Raw genomic sequence first — 17,872 nt, 5'->3', positions numbered from 1 at the left:
TTACTTCTCATTCAGCTTCTGTTCTAACTTATGACCTGAATAGTTTCTCTTATGTGTTCTGACATCGTTGCTCTACAATGGAGCTGCTTCTCCTACAACAGCAGGTGCTTTCCCTCATTATTACAGGCCTCTCAACTACTAAAAAATGGCCCATCAGTCAACTGTCAGAGAAAACAATCAAAAATCCACACCTTAAAAGAAATTTCACTTTTTCGGGATGTGCCATTTACACATAGAAAAGTCAGTATCCCGGTAAGCAAAATGAAATAAACACCACGGCGCAACTTGTAAAAGCACACATAAACGGAGCTGTGAAGTTGATATAGAAATCCCCTGAGCTGACAGTTAAGGATTTTCATGTTTTCGTGACAAAAAAAAAATAAAAATCACAAGAACAGATAAGGCAGGAATTACACCATCTGTTTATGCTAGCTGTCACAGTATTTACTGTGAGACAAACTTTTACAATGCAATAACGAGCACAACCACTTACAACCCCTACAGCAGAAAACTACCTACTTTCACTTAATCTACGAATGAGACCTCACCAGTCCTTGGCATTGGGAATCCTGGATTTATATGTAAAGTCACCATTTGCATTATGGTTGAGCGGGTGTTTGTGAAACATCTCTCTCCATTTCAACTGTCACTCACACCTTCCTCAAGTCACTCGCATCAGCCAGGCATATATACAGTCTCAGCGGGGATTAGGCTTTAGAGCTGGGCCTGCCCAGTTCTTCATGGAAATCTTTCTTCTAGACGTTTCCGATTCACATTTAAATATTAGAAGGCATCTTCATATAAACTCAACTTTCATCCCAGACAACGCTGCAGCAGGAAGTAGGAATTGCATCTCAGATATAGATGCATCTCTCACTGAATACGACTAGATACGCAGCACAGCAGGCTACTCGTTTTCTTCACCTGGGGAGCACCAGTAGCCACGGCAGGGGGCAGTCAGTGTCAGACCTCCTGCTTAATATTTATTGATGCCAAAGATTCGAACACCATGCAACTGTGGCAGCTTGGGGATAAGCACAGTCAGGAGAGAGGTTGTGTTGAGGATAAAGTGTGTTGTATCGTACTTTGTGTAGAAACTCGCCAGGAAGTACCTGCGGGGGAAAAGAGAGCAAGCTTAGCTGATAACACTCTTGTCTAAAACATGAACAAACAAAGCACGGTTGGAAAAGGTGCTTTAGTAACCAGTCATAGTCTTCCGATTAACAACCGAACTATTCCTGTATCAAATATCTCACCCGAGGTTCTAGAACATCTACAGCAAAATTATGGACTGTCTCTTCTTCCCGTACTTCTCAAGGTGCTAAAAAGCAACTCTCAGCTGGTATTTTCCCCAAGAATTTCTCCCTGCCCCTCTAGTTGGAGTCTCTGACTTCTGCAGCTACAAGCCTGATTTCTGATACAGGTTTTAAACAGCGTAACATCTGTTACCAAAATACTCACAGTTCTGCTACCCTAGCAAGCTCAAGTGACAACGCATTTGACGTTTTTCAGTGCAAAAATAATTTACACCGAGCACATCTGTGATTGGCGTGATTTTAAAATGCTTCCCGCCTGGCAGATGTTTCCAGCACGTTTTTCTTTTAAGCTAGTCCACAACCTGTTCAACTGGAAGAATATGGAAATATGCCTCAGAAAATCCAATTCGCTACCAGGTTCTTTACACTCTGAGCCGCTAATTTCATCTCATTCTTCGCAAAAACTAGTCACAGAAACAAGGCTATCAGACTCGGGGGTTGTGGGTTTTTCCCCCAGCAAAAGGGAGATGTTTACTCAGCTGCTGATGCATTCATTATTAGTGCATGAAGAGAAATACACAAGTGTTACACAAAATTTCCACTGGAACGTGGGAAGCTATCTTCGAATGAAGAGAAGGTTTTTTTGAGGAGTAATATATGTATTTTCAGTGTCTACCCTTTGTGAACAATTTTGTAAACACAATGCATTTTCTTCCCTTCCCCTTGATCCTGCCACGCAAGTCGACAACTTCCTTGAGTGGAAGACAGAAAGACTTTTTAGAATTGGATATTAAATACGTATCTGATTTTCTTCAGTTATGCAACCATACTTTTGCCAACAGAGACAGGCGGCGTAGAATTTCTAACCTCTTTACATAACTAGTGTAAACAGAAGATAATCACTGCAAAGCAAAACTGACATACAAAATCCTGGACCCCATTCGGTGAGGACTGCCGCTTTCCCTGTAACTCACAAGTTGCAAAATGGTTAATAAATGCCGCCATGTGCATGCGCTAAAGGCACTTAGTTTAGATTTTCAATATTTATGACTTCACAACCTCTTAAGGAACTTCAAGAGTTAACAGTAAGTTTTCCTCATAATGTTTCTGGTTTTTAAAACCTGCCCCATTAATAACTGTTTACGAACTTCGACTTCAGTATGTGAACTGCAGTGTCGAAAGCTGCAGGAAGAAAGACTGTTGATTATATGGCCTGTAAGTATGTACTCCTTATCTCTCTGATGTAAGAACAAATAAGCAAGGAAAAAAACAAACAAACAAAAAAAAGCGAGAGAAAATTCTTTTAGAATGTAAATTGCAACTCATTTTGTTGCTGCTTTTGAAATCATGAGTTTATGATTCAGTTAATCCATAATACAGTTTTGAACTCACAGAATTATAGGAGAGATTGTGAAGAATTTTCTTGAAGATGTAAATTGTACTCCATAATCCAGTTGTTCCCAGTGTGTTAGTAGCCTAGCTTTCCCCTGATCAGGTGTTTCAAAAGGAGTTCCCTTTACTGCATGCAAAAACACATACATTCCCTGGGGAAAATAAAAAGTAAATACAGTGGCACTTTTAGCTGTATTTTTTTTATAATTGTTACATTGTAAAGGAAAAAAAAAAAAGAAAAAAAGGGAGAGTAAATGAATTCTCACCCAAATTGCTGCTAGTGCGTAATGACAAATTACAGAAGAGGCAGGAAGAGACAAAAAGTGATTTTTTTTTGCCCGAGGTTGCGCAGTCAGTGGCAGAGTCAGAATTAAAGCCAAAATCTATGTGACATCCGATCCACTGCCTTGTCTTCTATATTAGATGGCAAAAATTATATGAAATCAACAGAATTTCAACAAGGACTGTAACAAGTTTAGGGCTGCCAATTTATATTACCGCTTTCTGAAAACAGTGTTAAATGAGTTAGGAGGTAGAGTCTGCACAAAGCAAAAAAACTATCTACAAACACTGGCAATATTACAGGAACTTTTGAAAGCTTTCTCAAGCCCCCCACCAGCTTCAAATACTTCGAAGCTGACTACCAGCAATCTGTTGAATGCCATCTGTCCCCCTCTTTGCTGCTTCTCCTGTTCTTTGCGGTTGTTTCTGCTCGATGGGAGCATGCCATGCCTAGTCTGTTCTGAAAGATCAATCTGGGCCCAGAGGTCAATCAGACAGGGGTGTCCACCCTCTTCCAGTTTTAACGAACATTTGTTTGCTATCGAAGAGAGCATACCAACTCCAAGGATGAGTCTCTACCAGAAAATATGAGAGACTTCCATTTCCTTTATTCCAGGTGTGTTCATTACTTATGCACATACAGAAATTTTTATATAAAGCTTTATATAGAAAAATCACATTTCTTCTGAATTCTTATAAGGGAGTTAAAAGTTGAGCAAATCACTTCACATCGTCTTCCACTTTTTTTTGGAACTGCCCCCTGACTGGAGGCCTATTAACCTAAGAGAATTCATCTGCTTAATTACTTCTTCAACTCATGATGTTTGCAGCCTCTCAGTTTGAATAACTTAACCAAAAAGCACTTTTAGGACAGATACAAATGCTTAATACACATTTTATTTTGCACCGGTACTTGCAGAAAGGACAACCAAAAATGTTTTCAAGGTCAGCTAAGAGTTTTCCATTAGTGTAAATCCAGGATTTTTTTTGTTTGTCAAACTCTTCAAGGATTGGTTTCCAAAAAGGTGCCATTTAGATGCTGAAATATCCAAAAGTGCAGTTTATACTCATTTTCTAGTGATCCACTAGAAAACTACTTGCCAGTGCATGCTCTCATCCCTGTTGTCATTATAGCTACTTGCAATGAATTCGGTAAGGCATTTGGGAAATATTTAGTAATACTTGTCTCTGCCAACATCTTCCAAAGTCAGGCATGTCTGATGCTGTCAAAGATAACGTACAAAATGCTTTAATGATGCTTACAATCCCACTATTCGTTTTAAACCTATCTACAAAAATAAAAAACAAAAGATTTTTTTTTTTTTACAGGATTCAAGAGGGTATTATCCAACCTCAGTCTTTAAAGTGAACTATCATTTTCCTAAATAAGGAATAAGCTACCTTTTGGTCAAGACTACTTTGCTGTTAATCTTAGAAAGCTGAGTTAGCAAACTTCAAGTATGATGGAAATTGCTGATTATGGATGTCTTTTCTCTAAGCTTGGCAGGACCAATATCCAAAGCTGCTTTACGTTAAATGATTACAACAAAGTTATAGTACCCTGGGGAGAGGGGGCACAAAGATTCTTTAAGTCTTCAGCTTCCACATCCTTTTGCATACAAAAGTCACCATGCAAATCACGACCCACTGAATAACAAATTATTTCAGGGCTTGGGTCAAGGTAGTCCAGTTTTTTCCTCACTGTTTTCAAGTAAGATTTTTCTTATGGCACGTATAGTGACAGAATTGTATGCTGAAGTCATTCTGAGCTAAAATTTATCTAGCTTGACCAGAAATCAAAGCGAGAAGAAAAAGAACACAAAAGTTTCTGGCCAAGGAACAGGTAAAGTGCTGAAATTAAACATTTTGGGATACTAACAGATTTGTATAGAAACATTAGTAGATAATATGCAAGAATTAAAAATGTAATATATTTTATGGATTCAGTACAGGTCTCTAATAATATGCAGAACACTGTAAAAGTCGGCTGGCATGATGATTTTATGTTTGCAAAATTCTAGCTTAATTAAATGCCTTTTAAAAGAATACATAAAATATATACGGAATATTTCACATCTTTTGTGCTTAAACCCGAAGTGATCATGTGTATCACTCACTCCTCCTCCCCAAAAAAGCCAACTTCTTTAACAGTGGACAAACCAAGCAGAGGTGGCGTTTTGGCTAGGTGTTTTCCTCCTCTCCTGCTACTAAAAATAAATACGTATGAACAACTTTTCAAACTTTGTTACAAGAGAGGGTACTTACCAGGTTGTGAATCACATTTGTTAAAGTCCAGGCGACAGGGACACTAAAGAAAGGAATGCTGAGCAAGACAATGTGCAGCATGCCAACTCCGAGCGCATACGTCAGCCACATTCCACGACTGTTCATCACCCGTGTGTTTGGATTTACCTCGCTGTGGGCAACTCCTACGTTCATTTTTACTCTACAAAACACAACTGTTTGAAGATTGAGACTACTGTTATAGGAAGGCAACTAACATGCGCCATTTTCAAATTTGGGAAAAGGCTGTTTTAAAAGTCTGGAAGGAACACGTAAGTGCATAAGCCAGGATGTACCTCAAGATCTTTAAAGTACGGTTTACAGAGAAGTCAGTACAAAGGGGCTGTTAGGAACTGTTTGCTTAAAAAACGCCCAAACAAATAAAACCCACAAAGCCTGCTACAGAAGGGACATTTTAAAAAAAATAGTAAGCTGTGCTGTTAGAAGCTAAAGTTGCAAACCTGTAAGAAAGCAAGCTTTGTAACTTTTGTCCTCTAAATTCCTTTCACCATCCACAACAATATCCCCAGGTCTTTCTCCACTTCCCATATCAGACAATTTTCCCCATTTCCCATTCATGTAACGGCTAACGAAGAATTCTACATATAGCAATTGCCCAGCTACCTACTGCTAGAAAGAACAAATAAGGACTAATTTATGCCTGCCTCTCTTGCAGCAGAGCCCAGATTTCAGATTTTCCTCCTCTCCCCACCTGTTAGTTTTCAGGCAGACATTTCTGTCTTTCAAGTCTGGCTGAAATTAGCCAACGGGTTCAAAAGTTTTCACATTGACAGACATATGCAGAGATAGAACAGTTTCATAACGCTGATTTCTGCAGGAGATTGACAGAACTTACTTGAAGTGACTCACTTGGCCTGTTGTACTAAAATTCACGATAATTAAAAAAACCTCATTGCACGCTGCATATTCACATGATCTGTAAAAATATTTATATTCATTTATGAGTCCGGGATGGAGTTTTTCTGACTTCCTTCTAAGTCAGTCAACAATGGTGTTGTTTAACCAGAATAAATAGTTTGCTTTTGGTAGGAAGCTTGTCTCTGATACTTGCCGAGTGCTGTAAAGCACTGTAACACCTAAGTATTTTGTAATGTTAAGTAAGAGTAGGCTGCAGAATAAAAATAGATGCGATGAACCTGAAACCGAACCGGGGGCAATGCTGATTTTAATCAATACTTGCCGCGAAGTATTTCAAAAGGTGCATGAGGAGGGAGCACGGTACCCGAGACGCGCGAAGCCAGGTCCTCCCTGCTTCCCTGCCTGCCGCCGCGGGAGGCGGCACCGCAGCTGAGCGAGTACCCAGACCTGCATCTTGGCACAGCCTACCGCCTCCTCCTGCCCCTTCCTCACGTTTCTCACTTAATCCGATGGGCACCTTCTCTCCGTTCCCCTGCGCTGCCCCCCCTCACCGCCGGCAGCCCGGCCGCACCGAAGCGGCGGGACGCTGCGCCCGCCAAGACCCGCCGCAGGTCGCTCCCGCAGCAGCCGTGGCCTCCCCGGGGAGCCACCTCCCTTCCCGGCCGCCCACCCTGCGAGCAGACCCCCTCCCGCCGCCGCTCGCCTCAGGGCCCGGCCCAGCAGCCACCGCCGCCGGGCGCCTCGAGGCCTGCTAGCAAGTACCGGCAGGCGGCCGATAGCGGCAGCCCAGCTCTCCTGCCCATCCTCCGCCTCCCCAGCGCCACCCCACCTTTCCACCGGCCCGGGCGCCGCCGGCCGCGCTGTGGCCACAGCCCCCGAGGAGCAGGAGCGGAGGCGCGGGCTGCCAGCCGCAGGTAGAACCCCGCCGGCCGCCCCGTGGGCAGGGCGGGCGGCCAGGGGAGGGGCCGGGCCGCCCGCACCGCCCACAGCAGCGACAGCGGCGGGAGCGGGGCGCGGCGGACGCGCAGGTAGCGCAGCCCAGGGGCCTTGCGGGGGGCGGGTGCCTGGGAAGGGCGGCGGAGGGCAGCTGCCTGCCCGCTGTGGGGAACGCTACCGCCGCCGCTGTCTGCCCCGAGGCCCCGGCTGGGGCGGGGACGCTGCTTCCCCTGGGCAGCTGGAGGCAGTGCGGCGAGAACCGCTGCCGCCCCGGGGCTGCGCGGGACGGGCCTGGGCCTAGGCCCGGGCCTGCTGGGCCTGGTGCGGTGCGGCGCGGCGGCCCCCGAAGCGGTGCCGGGGAGCCAGGCGTGCTGGCCGGGCGGGAGCCGCGTCCCTTGCCATGGTGGCTGCCCTCCCTTGTCTCTCCTCCCCTATTTTTCCCTCCCCTCCCTTGCGCTGTTTTGGCGCGGCGCTCCTCGTGTTTTCCCTGACGAAAAGCAGAAGCGGGAACCGGGGGCCGTTCGTGTGGTTTTAGGTGAACTGAAGGGTGACTGTCCGCAGGTTTTAGCTGCAGCTTTTCTCCCTCTTTTTTTCCTCGGAAAGAGTTTCCTGAGTTGGTGTTTTGGTGGACTCCTAAGAACGGTGGCCGTTGGAGCGGGGTGTGGGTGCTGCTCCAGAAATCCGTGGGGCTGCAGCTATGAAGATTTAGGAGTCTTTGTTCGTGCTTTACCTGATGGCATGCGGTGTTACAGCTGTTTAGAGCCCCCCGTGCTGGGGTGGCTGCCCACTTTCAGAGGGGTGAAATGACAGTATCGGTGACGGTGCTCTCAGAAAGTCCTTCCCACTGAGCACGGATTATAACACATCCAGTCAGCAAAGAGCTGTAGTACGAATACGGCTTGAGCTGAAATACATATCTCTTCCCTAAAAGTAATTGGGGGCTGGAAATGCATCCATAGGTAGCAGGTACTAGAGATCGCTCCCTCCCTGCAGGAGCCCCCGACCGAGATGTGGCCAGCGTGGCCGTGCGGCCACCCTCTGCCATCCATGGAGCAGCCAGCAGCCCTGTGCAGGGTGGCTTGGGCCCAGGGGAGGGGAGGGCACAGCACCTGCATCAGTCACACCTCATAGAAAATTTGTCTTTGGGATCTGCAACGTTTTTGTTTTAAGACCCTCCCTTGTCTCAGTCAGTGTTTCATCTGGCACTTGTCATTAGTTAACCATGCGGCACTTGACACGGGAGGCCTGTGTAACACATGAATGTGTGAGGAAATAGAATCACAGAATGGTGAAACCTGCCTCTCTGAATGCGTGTACGTGATTAATATTAGCCTGTCTTGAAAAACACGCGTCTTCATGCTCCTTTTCCAGTTTGTTTGGTGGAAAACTGATTTGTCAGATCTTTTTACCACATCTGAAAGGCAAACTCCCTTTGGAATGTAAATAAGTATAAAGAGAAAACCTCTCTGTAGCTGTTCTTAGGAAAGTTTTAATTCTGCTTCCTCTTCAAAACACTGTACCTTTTTTTTTCCCAAGTAAGCATGTGTGTTCTTTGTCTTTTATGTTTAAAGAGTGGACATCAAGGCAGAGAAGTGTCCTGTAATTGTTCTATCAGCTGCATATACCCTGCAGGATGGTGGCACTCTGGGGTGTTGTCTGCAGCCCCTCGCTGTGTCCTGACAGTGTCAGGAGGAAATCTGGGTTTGCTCCATTCCTCCACATGTGCTCATATCCTTGGGATGGGTGCTGAGCCTGCCGTCTGTGTTCTCCAGTAGATAGCTTGGACTGAATCGAGCCTGGGAGCCAGGACTGCCGGGATTGTTTGCCTTTCAATGTAAATATCGTTATGTAATGTAACCCGGTAAAGCGTGCTGCTGTGGAGAGAAGAAACCCAAGTCTGAACCATTCTTGAGGTGCAAAGAGCTGTCTAGCAATGCTCTTTCTCCCCCCTTTCTCATACGCCTGAAAAACTGCACTTGAGTTCTTTGTGTCAGGCTACAAGGATCGACAAAGATTTTTCCCCGAGCTTGGTTAACTGTCTCTACTTGGGTACTTAAACAGAAATGCATGCAAAAATTTGCAGATCCACTTACAATCTCTTCATGGTAGAGTGTCTCTATAATGTAGCAGGAGTTTTATAACCCTTTGTAAGTGTTTTCAGTGATTAAAAAAAAAAATTCTGTTGGCTTTTAATGGTGTCTCCATTTTTAAGTGGAAGAGACAGAGACATAGAAATAAACCGACCTGCCTGAGGGCACACAGTAAGTCAGATCAGAAAGGCAAGATGATAATTCTGAAGTTGTTTTGTTTTGTTTTTCATTATTGCCAGTAGATCACATCGCCATTGAATAGGACTTTTGCCTCAGCACCACTATGCTTCCTCCCCACTTCTTTACCAACTCCGAAACAGTTACCTTCAGGTCATATTTCTTCCATGAATTTTTAGGTGCCGGGAATCATACACACAACACAGCAGTGCTAAATGCAGAAATTGTAAATGTAGCGGGGAGGGGGGGAATGATGTAAGGAGTTTGTAAAAACAAACAAACAAAACCAAAAAATCCCAAAGATTCAAAAGTTCTATTATTTTTTTTTTTTTGCATCAGTGCTGGAATTAGACCTGCTGCTGGGTAAATACCGTATCTGATGTTTCTGACTAGCACTCTGGATTACTATATGGTCTGTCTACTCTTGTAATTGCAAGATGACGAGCACATGTTACAGTAATTTAGAGGAGATGACTGTGCACATGTGATATAATATACTCCTTTGCTCAGTGTATCTCAGGATTCTTAAGGTTTTTCATTAGAAGTTTAATCTACTTAAAATAATGTTTTCTAGTCTAGACCTGTGTTCTGTTTCTTCCACAGGTCAAACTCCCGTTGACTGCAGAGGAGGCTGGGTCTTACTGTATCTTGAAAATTTTACTCTTTATCTGTAATGTTATGTTTCGTCTACATTTAAAAGTTTCTGTAAAATAATTACTTAGAAATGTGTTTTTGTAATGTTCCTTTTACATTCTTTTTCTATTTCTATGCAGCTTCTTTGAATCTTACTCCACTATGAAACAGCTGCCAGCAGAAACTATTCGTCTCCTTTCAAGTTCTCAGGTGATCACATCAGTTGTCAGCGTGGTGAAGGAGCTTATAGAAAATTCCTTGGATGCCAGTGCCACAAATATTGATATTAAACTGGTAAATCCTAGTTCTTTCTTTTACTCTTACAAATAATTGGATGTAAAATAAGATGCAAGAAAAGTTGTTTCACTGCAAATGTTTTTTGGGGTTTTTTAGGTTATCGTCGTTTTGGGAATGGAAAGGTATTAACAGTGTTTATGCATGTATATTTTAACCTCAAAGAAAAATGGTCCAAAGTTGGGTTCCCGTAATGTTTTTGAGGCCCCACTGAAACAGTAAGTCATATTTGTGCTCCTGAGTGTATCTTGAGGGAAAAACTGTCAGCTTCTTTAATACTTCTTTTCCTACTTTACTTTTTCTGGCTAATAAGTTGTTTTAAAAGATGTTGAACTTCCCATTTCACTTCTAGACTGGCATGTTTAAGTCTTATTGCAAAATACTGCCAGGAAGGTGAAAATGTAAACAATGGAAGAGGTCATTGATGGCCATGTTAGATGTTTTGGTAATACAAATTATCGCATGGTCCCTAATCAGCATGATGAGTTCTGGCTACTTTAAAATTTTATTTTTATAAGGTGTTAAAAAAAGTTGGCATATTACTCAAGGATAATTTCTGAAAAAAATAAATATTGTTCATAATAAGAAATTTGTGCTTTTCCCCCCCTAATGGTGTAAAATGGCTAGCTGATCAGCTCCTCTTTCTTTCCTGAGTATTTCTGGTTTTGCAGTATTTTGTCAACAGCTGCATAGCAGCAGTATCTCCTGCTTAGTAGGAGTTACAGTGTGTGTAAATGCATTTGTCCAGAATTGCATCCAGTTTTCTTTCCTGCAAATAGCAGTGAATGTATAAGCTATTCTTGAATTAAGTGTTAGACAAATGGTCTTAGTTTGGAGGGCGATTCAGTTTCTGCTTGGTTTTTTGTCCATGTCACTGCTGGCTTTTCTGAACGAGTCTCAAGTGTTCTCCATCTGAGTATGGTTTCCTGCCAAGGAACGTGCTTATTTGTTATTTGCCTTAAGTGAGCTAAAGATACTCTGTCTTAACTATGGTCTGTGATGACCTCTGTCATCTCAATATTTAGACTGTGTAGTATCTCGCTTCATGAGTAACTCCAAAGTGAGCAGTGTGTGCACAGTTCAGGGGGTAGGGGAGTCGGAATCAGATGCTGTGAGTGGATCAATAACCACAAGAAGTCAACAGAAGGTTTTGGAGCCTTCAAAAATTGTTAGAACAAACCTTGTCTGTTTTACTGGAGTGTGGATATAGAGCCATGGAGGTAGCCGGGGGAGAAAGCTCTCTAATCAGTGTGGGTTTCACTGTGCAAAAGCCAGCTGTTTCCATAGTGAGAGGTCCCAAATCAATTTAAATGAGCATTTTCAAACATTTCCAGCGCGTGAGTCATCAGCACTACTGTTACATTTTTTGTCAGTTCAGCTCAAATTGCTGTATTTCTAAAACAAACAAACCAACCTGGCCTTACACAGGTTGCCCAGTGAGTAAATGAGACTTGCTGATTGTTATTCTGTGAATACTAGGGGAGAAGAGAAAATTGGCACTTTGCACAGCTGTACATAATACTGTACAAAATAATCCATGTAAAGCATGGATTCTCTTCCTGAGATTTTTTTTGTGATAAGAATGTTTTTATATCACAATACTATTTTTATTGCATAACACTTAAATAAGGTTGACCGCATAATAGACCTGAACGACCACATTAACTTTGGATTGGTTCAAAAGCATAACAGAGAATGGAAACTTTGAAATTTCATTTTACAGCTTGATGGGTTTTTGCTGAAACTTGGAGAGTTTTCATTGTTTTAACCTTTTCCCTATGGATTAGGAAGGCTAGCTGATTCATTCAAACTTGTTACCCAATTTGCCTGAACAAAGACCAGAATGGCTTTTTTGGCGACAGACAGACAGGAGTTAACCTGCAGGTGGAATGGTTCTCAGGTAGAAACTGTGGTTCTCTACAACTGTAGAAAGTTGTAGTGGGAAGCCTTGGCTGGTGTTTTATTCTTGTTAACTTCTTGGTTGACCAAACTCCAATAAGTGATGTTACTGAACATCTTTGCACTGTGTATCAACTAGCTTTTACACAACACTGGGAAGAACATCAGCTTATATTGTAGTTTTAGATAATGTGATATTACTTCAATTACAATTAAAAGCCAGTCATTTGATTAGAAACCGAACCATGACCTTTCTATAAGGTGTTGAGTGGTATCTATTAATTCATTGGAACCTCAGCTTTATTGCTTTTAGAAATTTGGACATGGCGGAGCTTGCCTTATTATTAGCAGTGGGATCAACTGCCTCTGTAGCATGGCTGTGTATTAAGCATATGTAGAATGATGGTTTTGTTCTTGACGTGATCTCCTGGCTTCAGGTTAAAGTATGCTAAAAACCATTGATGCAGCAATGTAACTGCTTGTGTATGGATAGAGAGACTCTATGGGCATCAGTCTGTCAGTTTCCCTACTGACCTCTAACAACAGGAATTTAGGAGAATAATCTTCACAGGCTGACTGAGACTTGCATATTTTAATTAATAGACAAGATGTGCGACAGCCTGTGCTGGTAGTTGGAGCCGAGTTGGGATTCGGGAAGGACAAATCTTAGCTACGGGTTTGCTACTGTTATACAAAATGGCTGTTATAAAAGGCAGACACTCATTTCTGCACCTTTTTTCCCAATGCATGAAGGGGGTGCTTTAATCTTTAGAACTTTCTCAGAGGAAGTTTATCTCGGGGTGACGTTGCAGTGTACACCTCATCCATCTTATCACCTGAAAAAGCAAAGTCCTACATCCATCTGCGTGGCATTGCTAGACACTTCTGCCTCTCATGATCCATTTATCTTGCTAATGCAAAAGAAAAGTAACGCAGCAAGAAGGGTAGATTACTTGTGCTGATTTAATAAGCTGAATTGACCTTAGAGTTCTCATGAGTAACAGAGCTGTAGCTGAAACGAAGACGGGACCGTGGAGTTGTGAGTAAAAGAGGAGAGAGTTGAACCATACGGTTTGGCATGAGTGATCTGGCAGAGCAACTTAAACATCTCATGAGATCATGACCTCAGTAGTATTTGGGTTATGTAGCGTGGTGGAAGCTGTTACAGAATACAATGTTTGAGCACTGTAATATTTTAAGTAAAATGTGTGCAGGTAAAAATGATTAATATTAGAAAGGAAATAGAGAATCATTCATGTAACATTTTAATTCAAGTTGAAGAAGATAAATCTCACTTTTCCTACGCAGTTAAGTGGTCTGGAAGCAAAAATTAGAACAGAAAACAGGGGTTAATTGTAAAATGCTCAAACCCTTCATTAGTGAATACAGCAGCGGGGCAGAAATGTTTCCTGTTTATACCTCTGCATGTGTTTTTATGTTCAGTTGAGGGGTATTGCTTAGGTTCTGTTTTGCTTCCCAGTAGGAAGTTGTCTCAAATATTAGCAAAAGCATTGTTTTTCTCCTGAAAATAGCTTTAGCACCATTCATTAATAGGGAAAGTGAAATGTGCTCCCATTTCTATTGTGTATCAGTTAATTAAATATGTATGGTTCTATGCCTATCTCAGAGGCTTTTGATGTTTCCTAATGCAGATTGTGTGTGAATACAGATAATTTCTTTAGATACCTTCCTTATGGTTTTAATTACATTATTTTTTTACTTTGAGAAATAACCCTGGGAGTACACTGTATTTTTTCATAACTGTCTTCAGTATATGCCCAGATGGGACAATAAAGTTACTTCTGTTTAATCAGTTGGCTTTCTGTAAGCAACCATCATGTGGTCTGTGCAGCATCGGTGGTAGTAACCACTCATTCAAGAAATCCTTTCTAAGCAAAACCACTTTTGAGGTCTCCTAGATGTATTACACAGTACAGCACATTTTTCTGTATGTTACATCATAATCTTTTCCAAGAGTCAGGCGTGCTTCTGTAAAAGAAGTTTAGTTAGTGATCCTGCAGCTTTAATTACTTTTTCCTCATGGATTTGGATTCTTTTTGGGTGCGATTTACATGTGCAGATTATAACGTAGCTGTAGATGGAAGCATTTGTTTGCTGCACCTGTTTGAAATGTTACAGAACCTGAATCCCATATTTCATTTAGCTGTCCTAATTATCTGGGTTTTCAGAGTTTTACTCTATTTATGCTGGTGTTTATTGAAATGACATATTTAAATCAGAATTCAGTAAAATATGTATTGCATATATGTGAAGGTAAATCACAAAGATTGAACGTTGCTTCCTAGAAAGCTGTTTTTAAAAGAGCCTTTAAGAACCTTTACTTCTTTCTGTAAAGCATTGCACCTCTTTACAAGCTTTCTTATTTCTCTCTTCTCCCCATTCATGCCCTGCCCCCATTAGAATTGCAGTTTCTGCATATTGAGAGACAATACAGAGACTTGAAAACCTCTGCACAATTGAAATCACAAAGAGAGTGAAACTGAAAACAATTCTCAGTGAGTGCTCACTGATTTCAATGGACGAAGGGCTGCATTTGTGGTGATTTGAAAAAATTGACAACAAACAGAAAAGAGAGGTGAAAAGTCTTTAGCTTTCCAGATATGGATCTTTTTCTAAGCTTGGGTTTTTCAAGTTTCATCATAGTTTAAAAAAAATAAATACTTAATTCCTGTTTCAATTTAATGTATTTATATTTATGTGCTATTTCCAAACCACGGGGTATGAATTACATAGTTTAATTAGAGAAACCTTCACTACTATCCTAACATGTTGTATTTTTCTTTTCAGTTCCGTTCTGTCCTGTCCTTTTCTGTTCTTTTTTTTTTTTTTAAAAAAACCCATGCATTTAATGGTTGCAGTTTCTCCAAATAAGCAAAACTCTCACTTCTATCTAGACAGCTAGCAGCTGTAACCTTAGCTGCTTCAATCTCAATTCCTTCAGCTGTTTTAGTGCTCCTTTATGTTTTCTTCTTTTTTAGGAGAATTATGGGTTTAACAAAATAGAAGTAAGAGACAATGGCAGTGGAATCAAGGTTGCTGATGTGCCAGTTATGGCAATTAAACACTACACCTCAAAAATAAGCTCTTCTGAGGACCTTGAAAGGTTGACAACATACGGTTTCCGTGGGGAGGCTTTGGGATCAATTTGCTGCATATCAGAGGTGAGCAGTTGCTGTAAATGTGTCTAGTCTTTTGTGTTGTGTTATTTTTGTGTGTGTGTTTGTGAAAGTTTTATTAAAATATCGTGCAAAGGCTTTAAATTGTTCCAGCAGGCTGCCAGGGTTGTGTTTTCTGAACAGTTTTGCTTGTATATACTGCCTTTCCCCCCCTCCCCAGAAGGTACGTCACCTGGTTAGGAAGCAATATGGATTTCTCATTAGTGTCAGTTCTGCCTTTCTGTCATACTGGTCACAGCAGTGCTCTATTTATTTTCCTCCGTCAGAACAGGTCAGAGACAGATTGTTTGTTGTTTCCTTTTCTTTTGTATCAGGGTATAGATAAATGATTCCTTATACATACATGTATAGATACATGATTCCTTAGAACACTGGCTTATCCTCTTTAGTGTTACCATCAAATATGATGTCAAAGAGTACGGCTGAGTTTGCTACTTCAATTAGGGTAAATCAAAATGAGGAACAGAAGAAGGTGACCAGGAGAAATCATTTCAGGGAACTGATAGCCCACATAGCTACCGTTCAGTAACAATTTCTGCCTTGATGTTATCTAGGTGATCGGCAGTCATGGGGCCTTGTTGGGCACTGTATTGCTCCTTGACGTGTATATGATTGCAGTTGCACAAACTTCATTGTCCGTATGAGTAAACAGGAACCTGTTTCCTGGCCTATCTGAGTCTGATCCACATGTTTATGTTAAGAAGACTGACAGTGTACTTATATTTAGGATTTAACTTGTTGACTGAAAGTAAGTTGATTCAAAACCATCTGAAAAGCGTTCAGGCTGTTAAGGGCACAGCATCTGCCAGTTCCATTGTGCTCTGCCTTCCTGTATTCATGCTGCGCCAAGGTCAAGTTTTGGATTCTTCTTTCAAAGTCAGCCAAGGATTAGATCCTGCAAGAAGACATTGATACCTGTGTCTGATTGGAACCATCAACTTTCGAGGTCAGGAGAGATGTTAGAGCTTGACTCCTTGCTACCTTGGGCTATATTCACGTTGCACTAAGCAGGAGTGGTTTGTGTATTTGGATGGAGATTTCCAAAGATGCTTTCAAAAGTCTTGGTGTTTTGACAGATGATGATAGACCTCAATCATTGGTTCCTTCTAATGAATTGTCAGAGCAGGATGCCATCTGTTCTGAGCTTTTAATCAGGTCTGTGGTACGTTTCATAAGAGATGGGAGGTGGCCTGAATGTGTTAAGTACTTTAATAGGTATTACTTTAATCCTTGGATCGGTAATTACGTTAATTAAACTCTCCTGGCATTAATTGCATTCTGCCTACCCAAACTGCCCCCTGAAGTTTCAGTTAAGAGGTACTTTACTATTGGCCCTTAAGTAGGTCTGTACATTTCCAGTTCATCAATCACTGTTTTTTCTCTCCAGAGGGACGGCTGAACTCTTAACGATTCATATGAGACACTAAAATAAAGCAAAATATCCCGAAGCTCTGTATGTGTGATAACCTTTATGTCTTTCAGGTGGTTAAAGTGCAGTGGTTCTATTGTTCAAAACATTGCTATCTGAACTCAGGGAACTGTAGTTTTTTTTAACTTCTGGTTTATGTCTGGTCTTGCTAAAGCTGATCTGTGTTAATAGCTTACAAAACATGCTACTACTCATTGCTAGATATGTTTGGGCGTGGAAAGATAATATACTGTTTGTTTGACAGTAGTTGTTATGTTTGTGGAATCTCACATGAGTTTAAGTAGTTGGCATAGTATGCCTTCTCTCACGGAGGATGAAAATGCAAAATTATCAATTGATGTAGTTGTTTATTTAATCTGTGTTAGAATAGAAGGTATAGGAGTGTGTGCTGTAGGTAGTAGGGATTGCTATGCTTTGTGTATTAGTGTGATAAAAATGTGTGGCTTTTAGTTAAATGGATGGAAAAATGAGAAATAATGCAGAATGTTTCTGTGACTGTAAGAAACACCTGTGGAAGAAAAATTCTATAAACTAATTAAATGTAACTGTAGTGACTAAATGCAATGGTAAGAGTGGTAGCAAAGCTTTAAGCTCATTCTGAACTTTGTGGATCCTTAATTAACATACTTTTTTTCTAAATTGCTCTTTTCAGGTTTTGATCACAACAAAGACAGCTGCCGATGATTTCAGCACTCAGTATGCTTTGGATAGCAATGGGCATGTAACTTCTAAAAAGCCTTCCCATCTTGGGCAAGGTAGGATATTGTTGTTCTGGCATTGTGCTGTGACAGAAGTATTTTATGTTTCTCTGAGACTTTATTTGGTGTTGAAATACCTGTTCTATACTTGAAGGCTGAGTATGCAGTCTTTGGAGCTATAAACATTTCTTGCTTTATGTCTGTCAACTGAGAATGTGTTGTTATTGTAAGAAATAATATGTCTTGGAAGTTGCTTTGGATAGTAATTATAAAGTAGTTTCTCCTTCTCTGACTCACTTCTTCAAGCTGACAGCAGAAATAAAAGCTATAAAAATTCAATGCCCCGGGTCCAGGCAGACTTGCTGTATTAGTATATGAAAGATTTGTTCGGGACCAAAACAACATTTCTGTAAGTAGCAAAATCGTT

General features: G+C 41.3%; 2 protein-coding genes across 5 annotated transcripts in view; one reads left to right on the top strand and one right to left on the bottom strand.

The window, feature by feature from the left end:
* Positions 1–399: 399 nt before the first annotated feature.
* On the bottom strand, positions 400–7,047 carry ORMDL1 (ORMDL sphingolipid biosynthesis regulator 1). Of its 2 annotated transcripts, none has more exons than XM_054210295.1 (4): positions 6,922–7,047; positions 5,196–5,376; positions 2,649–2,800; positions 400–1,112 (listed from the first exon to the last, which is right to left on the bottom strand). In XM_054210295.1, the coding sequence occupies exons 2-4, from the start codon at positions 5,367–5,369 to the stop codon at positions 977–979; spliced, it is 462 nt and encodes a 153-aa protein (XP_054066270.1). In that variant the 5' UTR covers positions 5,370–5,376; positions 6,922–7,047; the 3' UTR covers positions 400–976. The 2 variants fall into 2 exon arrangements, with proteins under 2 accessions (XP_054066270.1, XP_054066269.1); XM_054210294.1 differs by having other exon boundaries at positions 5,196–5,389; positions 6,922–7,041.
* PMS1 (PMS1 homolog 1, mismatch repair system component) overlaps positions 6,912–17,872 on the top strand; it is a 48,773-nt gene continuing 37,812 nt past the window's right edge. For 2 of the 3 annotated variants that reach the window (XR_008467871.1, XM_054210288.1), the window contains exons 1-4: positions 6,986–7,120; positions 10,069–10,222; positions 15,121–15,303; positions 17,400–17,502. Coding sequence is in view for 2 of the 3 variants with exons in the window: in XM_054210288.1 (XP_054066263.1) it covers positions 10,091–10,222; positions 15,121–15,303; positions 17,400–17,502 (418 nt within the window). In the remaining variant the exon portion in view is untranslated. Of the gene's footprint in view, positions 7,121–10,068; positions 10,223–15,120; positions 15,304–17,399; positions 17,503–17,872 lie in introns of all 3 variants that reach the window. The other variant, XM_054210289.1, reaches the window with a different exon arrangement.

The sequence above is a fragment of the Rissa tridactyla genome, chromosome 7 (genome assembly GCF_028500815.1).
Source record: "Rissa tridactyla isolate bRisTri1 chromosome 7, bRisTri1.patW.cur.20221130, whole genome shotgun sequence".
NCBI lineage: Eukaryota > Metazoa > Chordata > Aves > Charadriiformes > Laridae > Rissa > Rissa tridactyla.
This window is presented reverse-complemented; position numbering and strand designations above follow the sequence as displayed.

Excerpts from the sequence above, each read along its gene's own strand:
- ORMDL1 (XM_054210295.1), bottom strand. The coding sequence starts at position 5,369 with ATGAACGTAGGAGTTGCCCACAGCGAGGTAAATCCAAACACACGGGTG. Across the intron at positions 2,801-5,195 it reads CAAATGTGATTCACAACCTG|GGAATGTATGTGTTTTTGCA; the intron begins GTAAGTACCCTC and ends TATTTTCCCCAG. Across the intron at positions 1,113-2,648 it reads ACAATCTCTCCTATAATTCT|GTACTTCCTGGCGAGTTTCT; the intron begins GTGAGTTCAAAA and ends TTTCCCCCGCAG.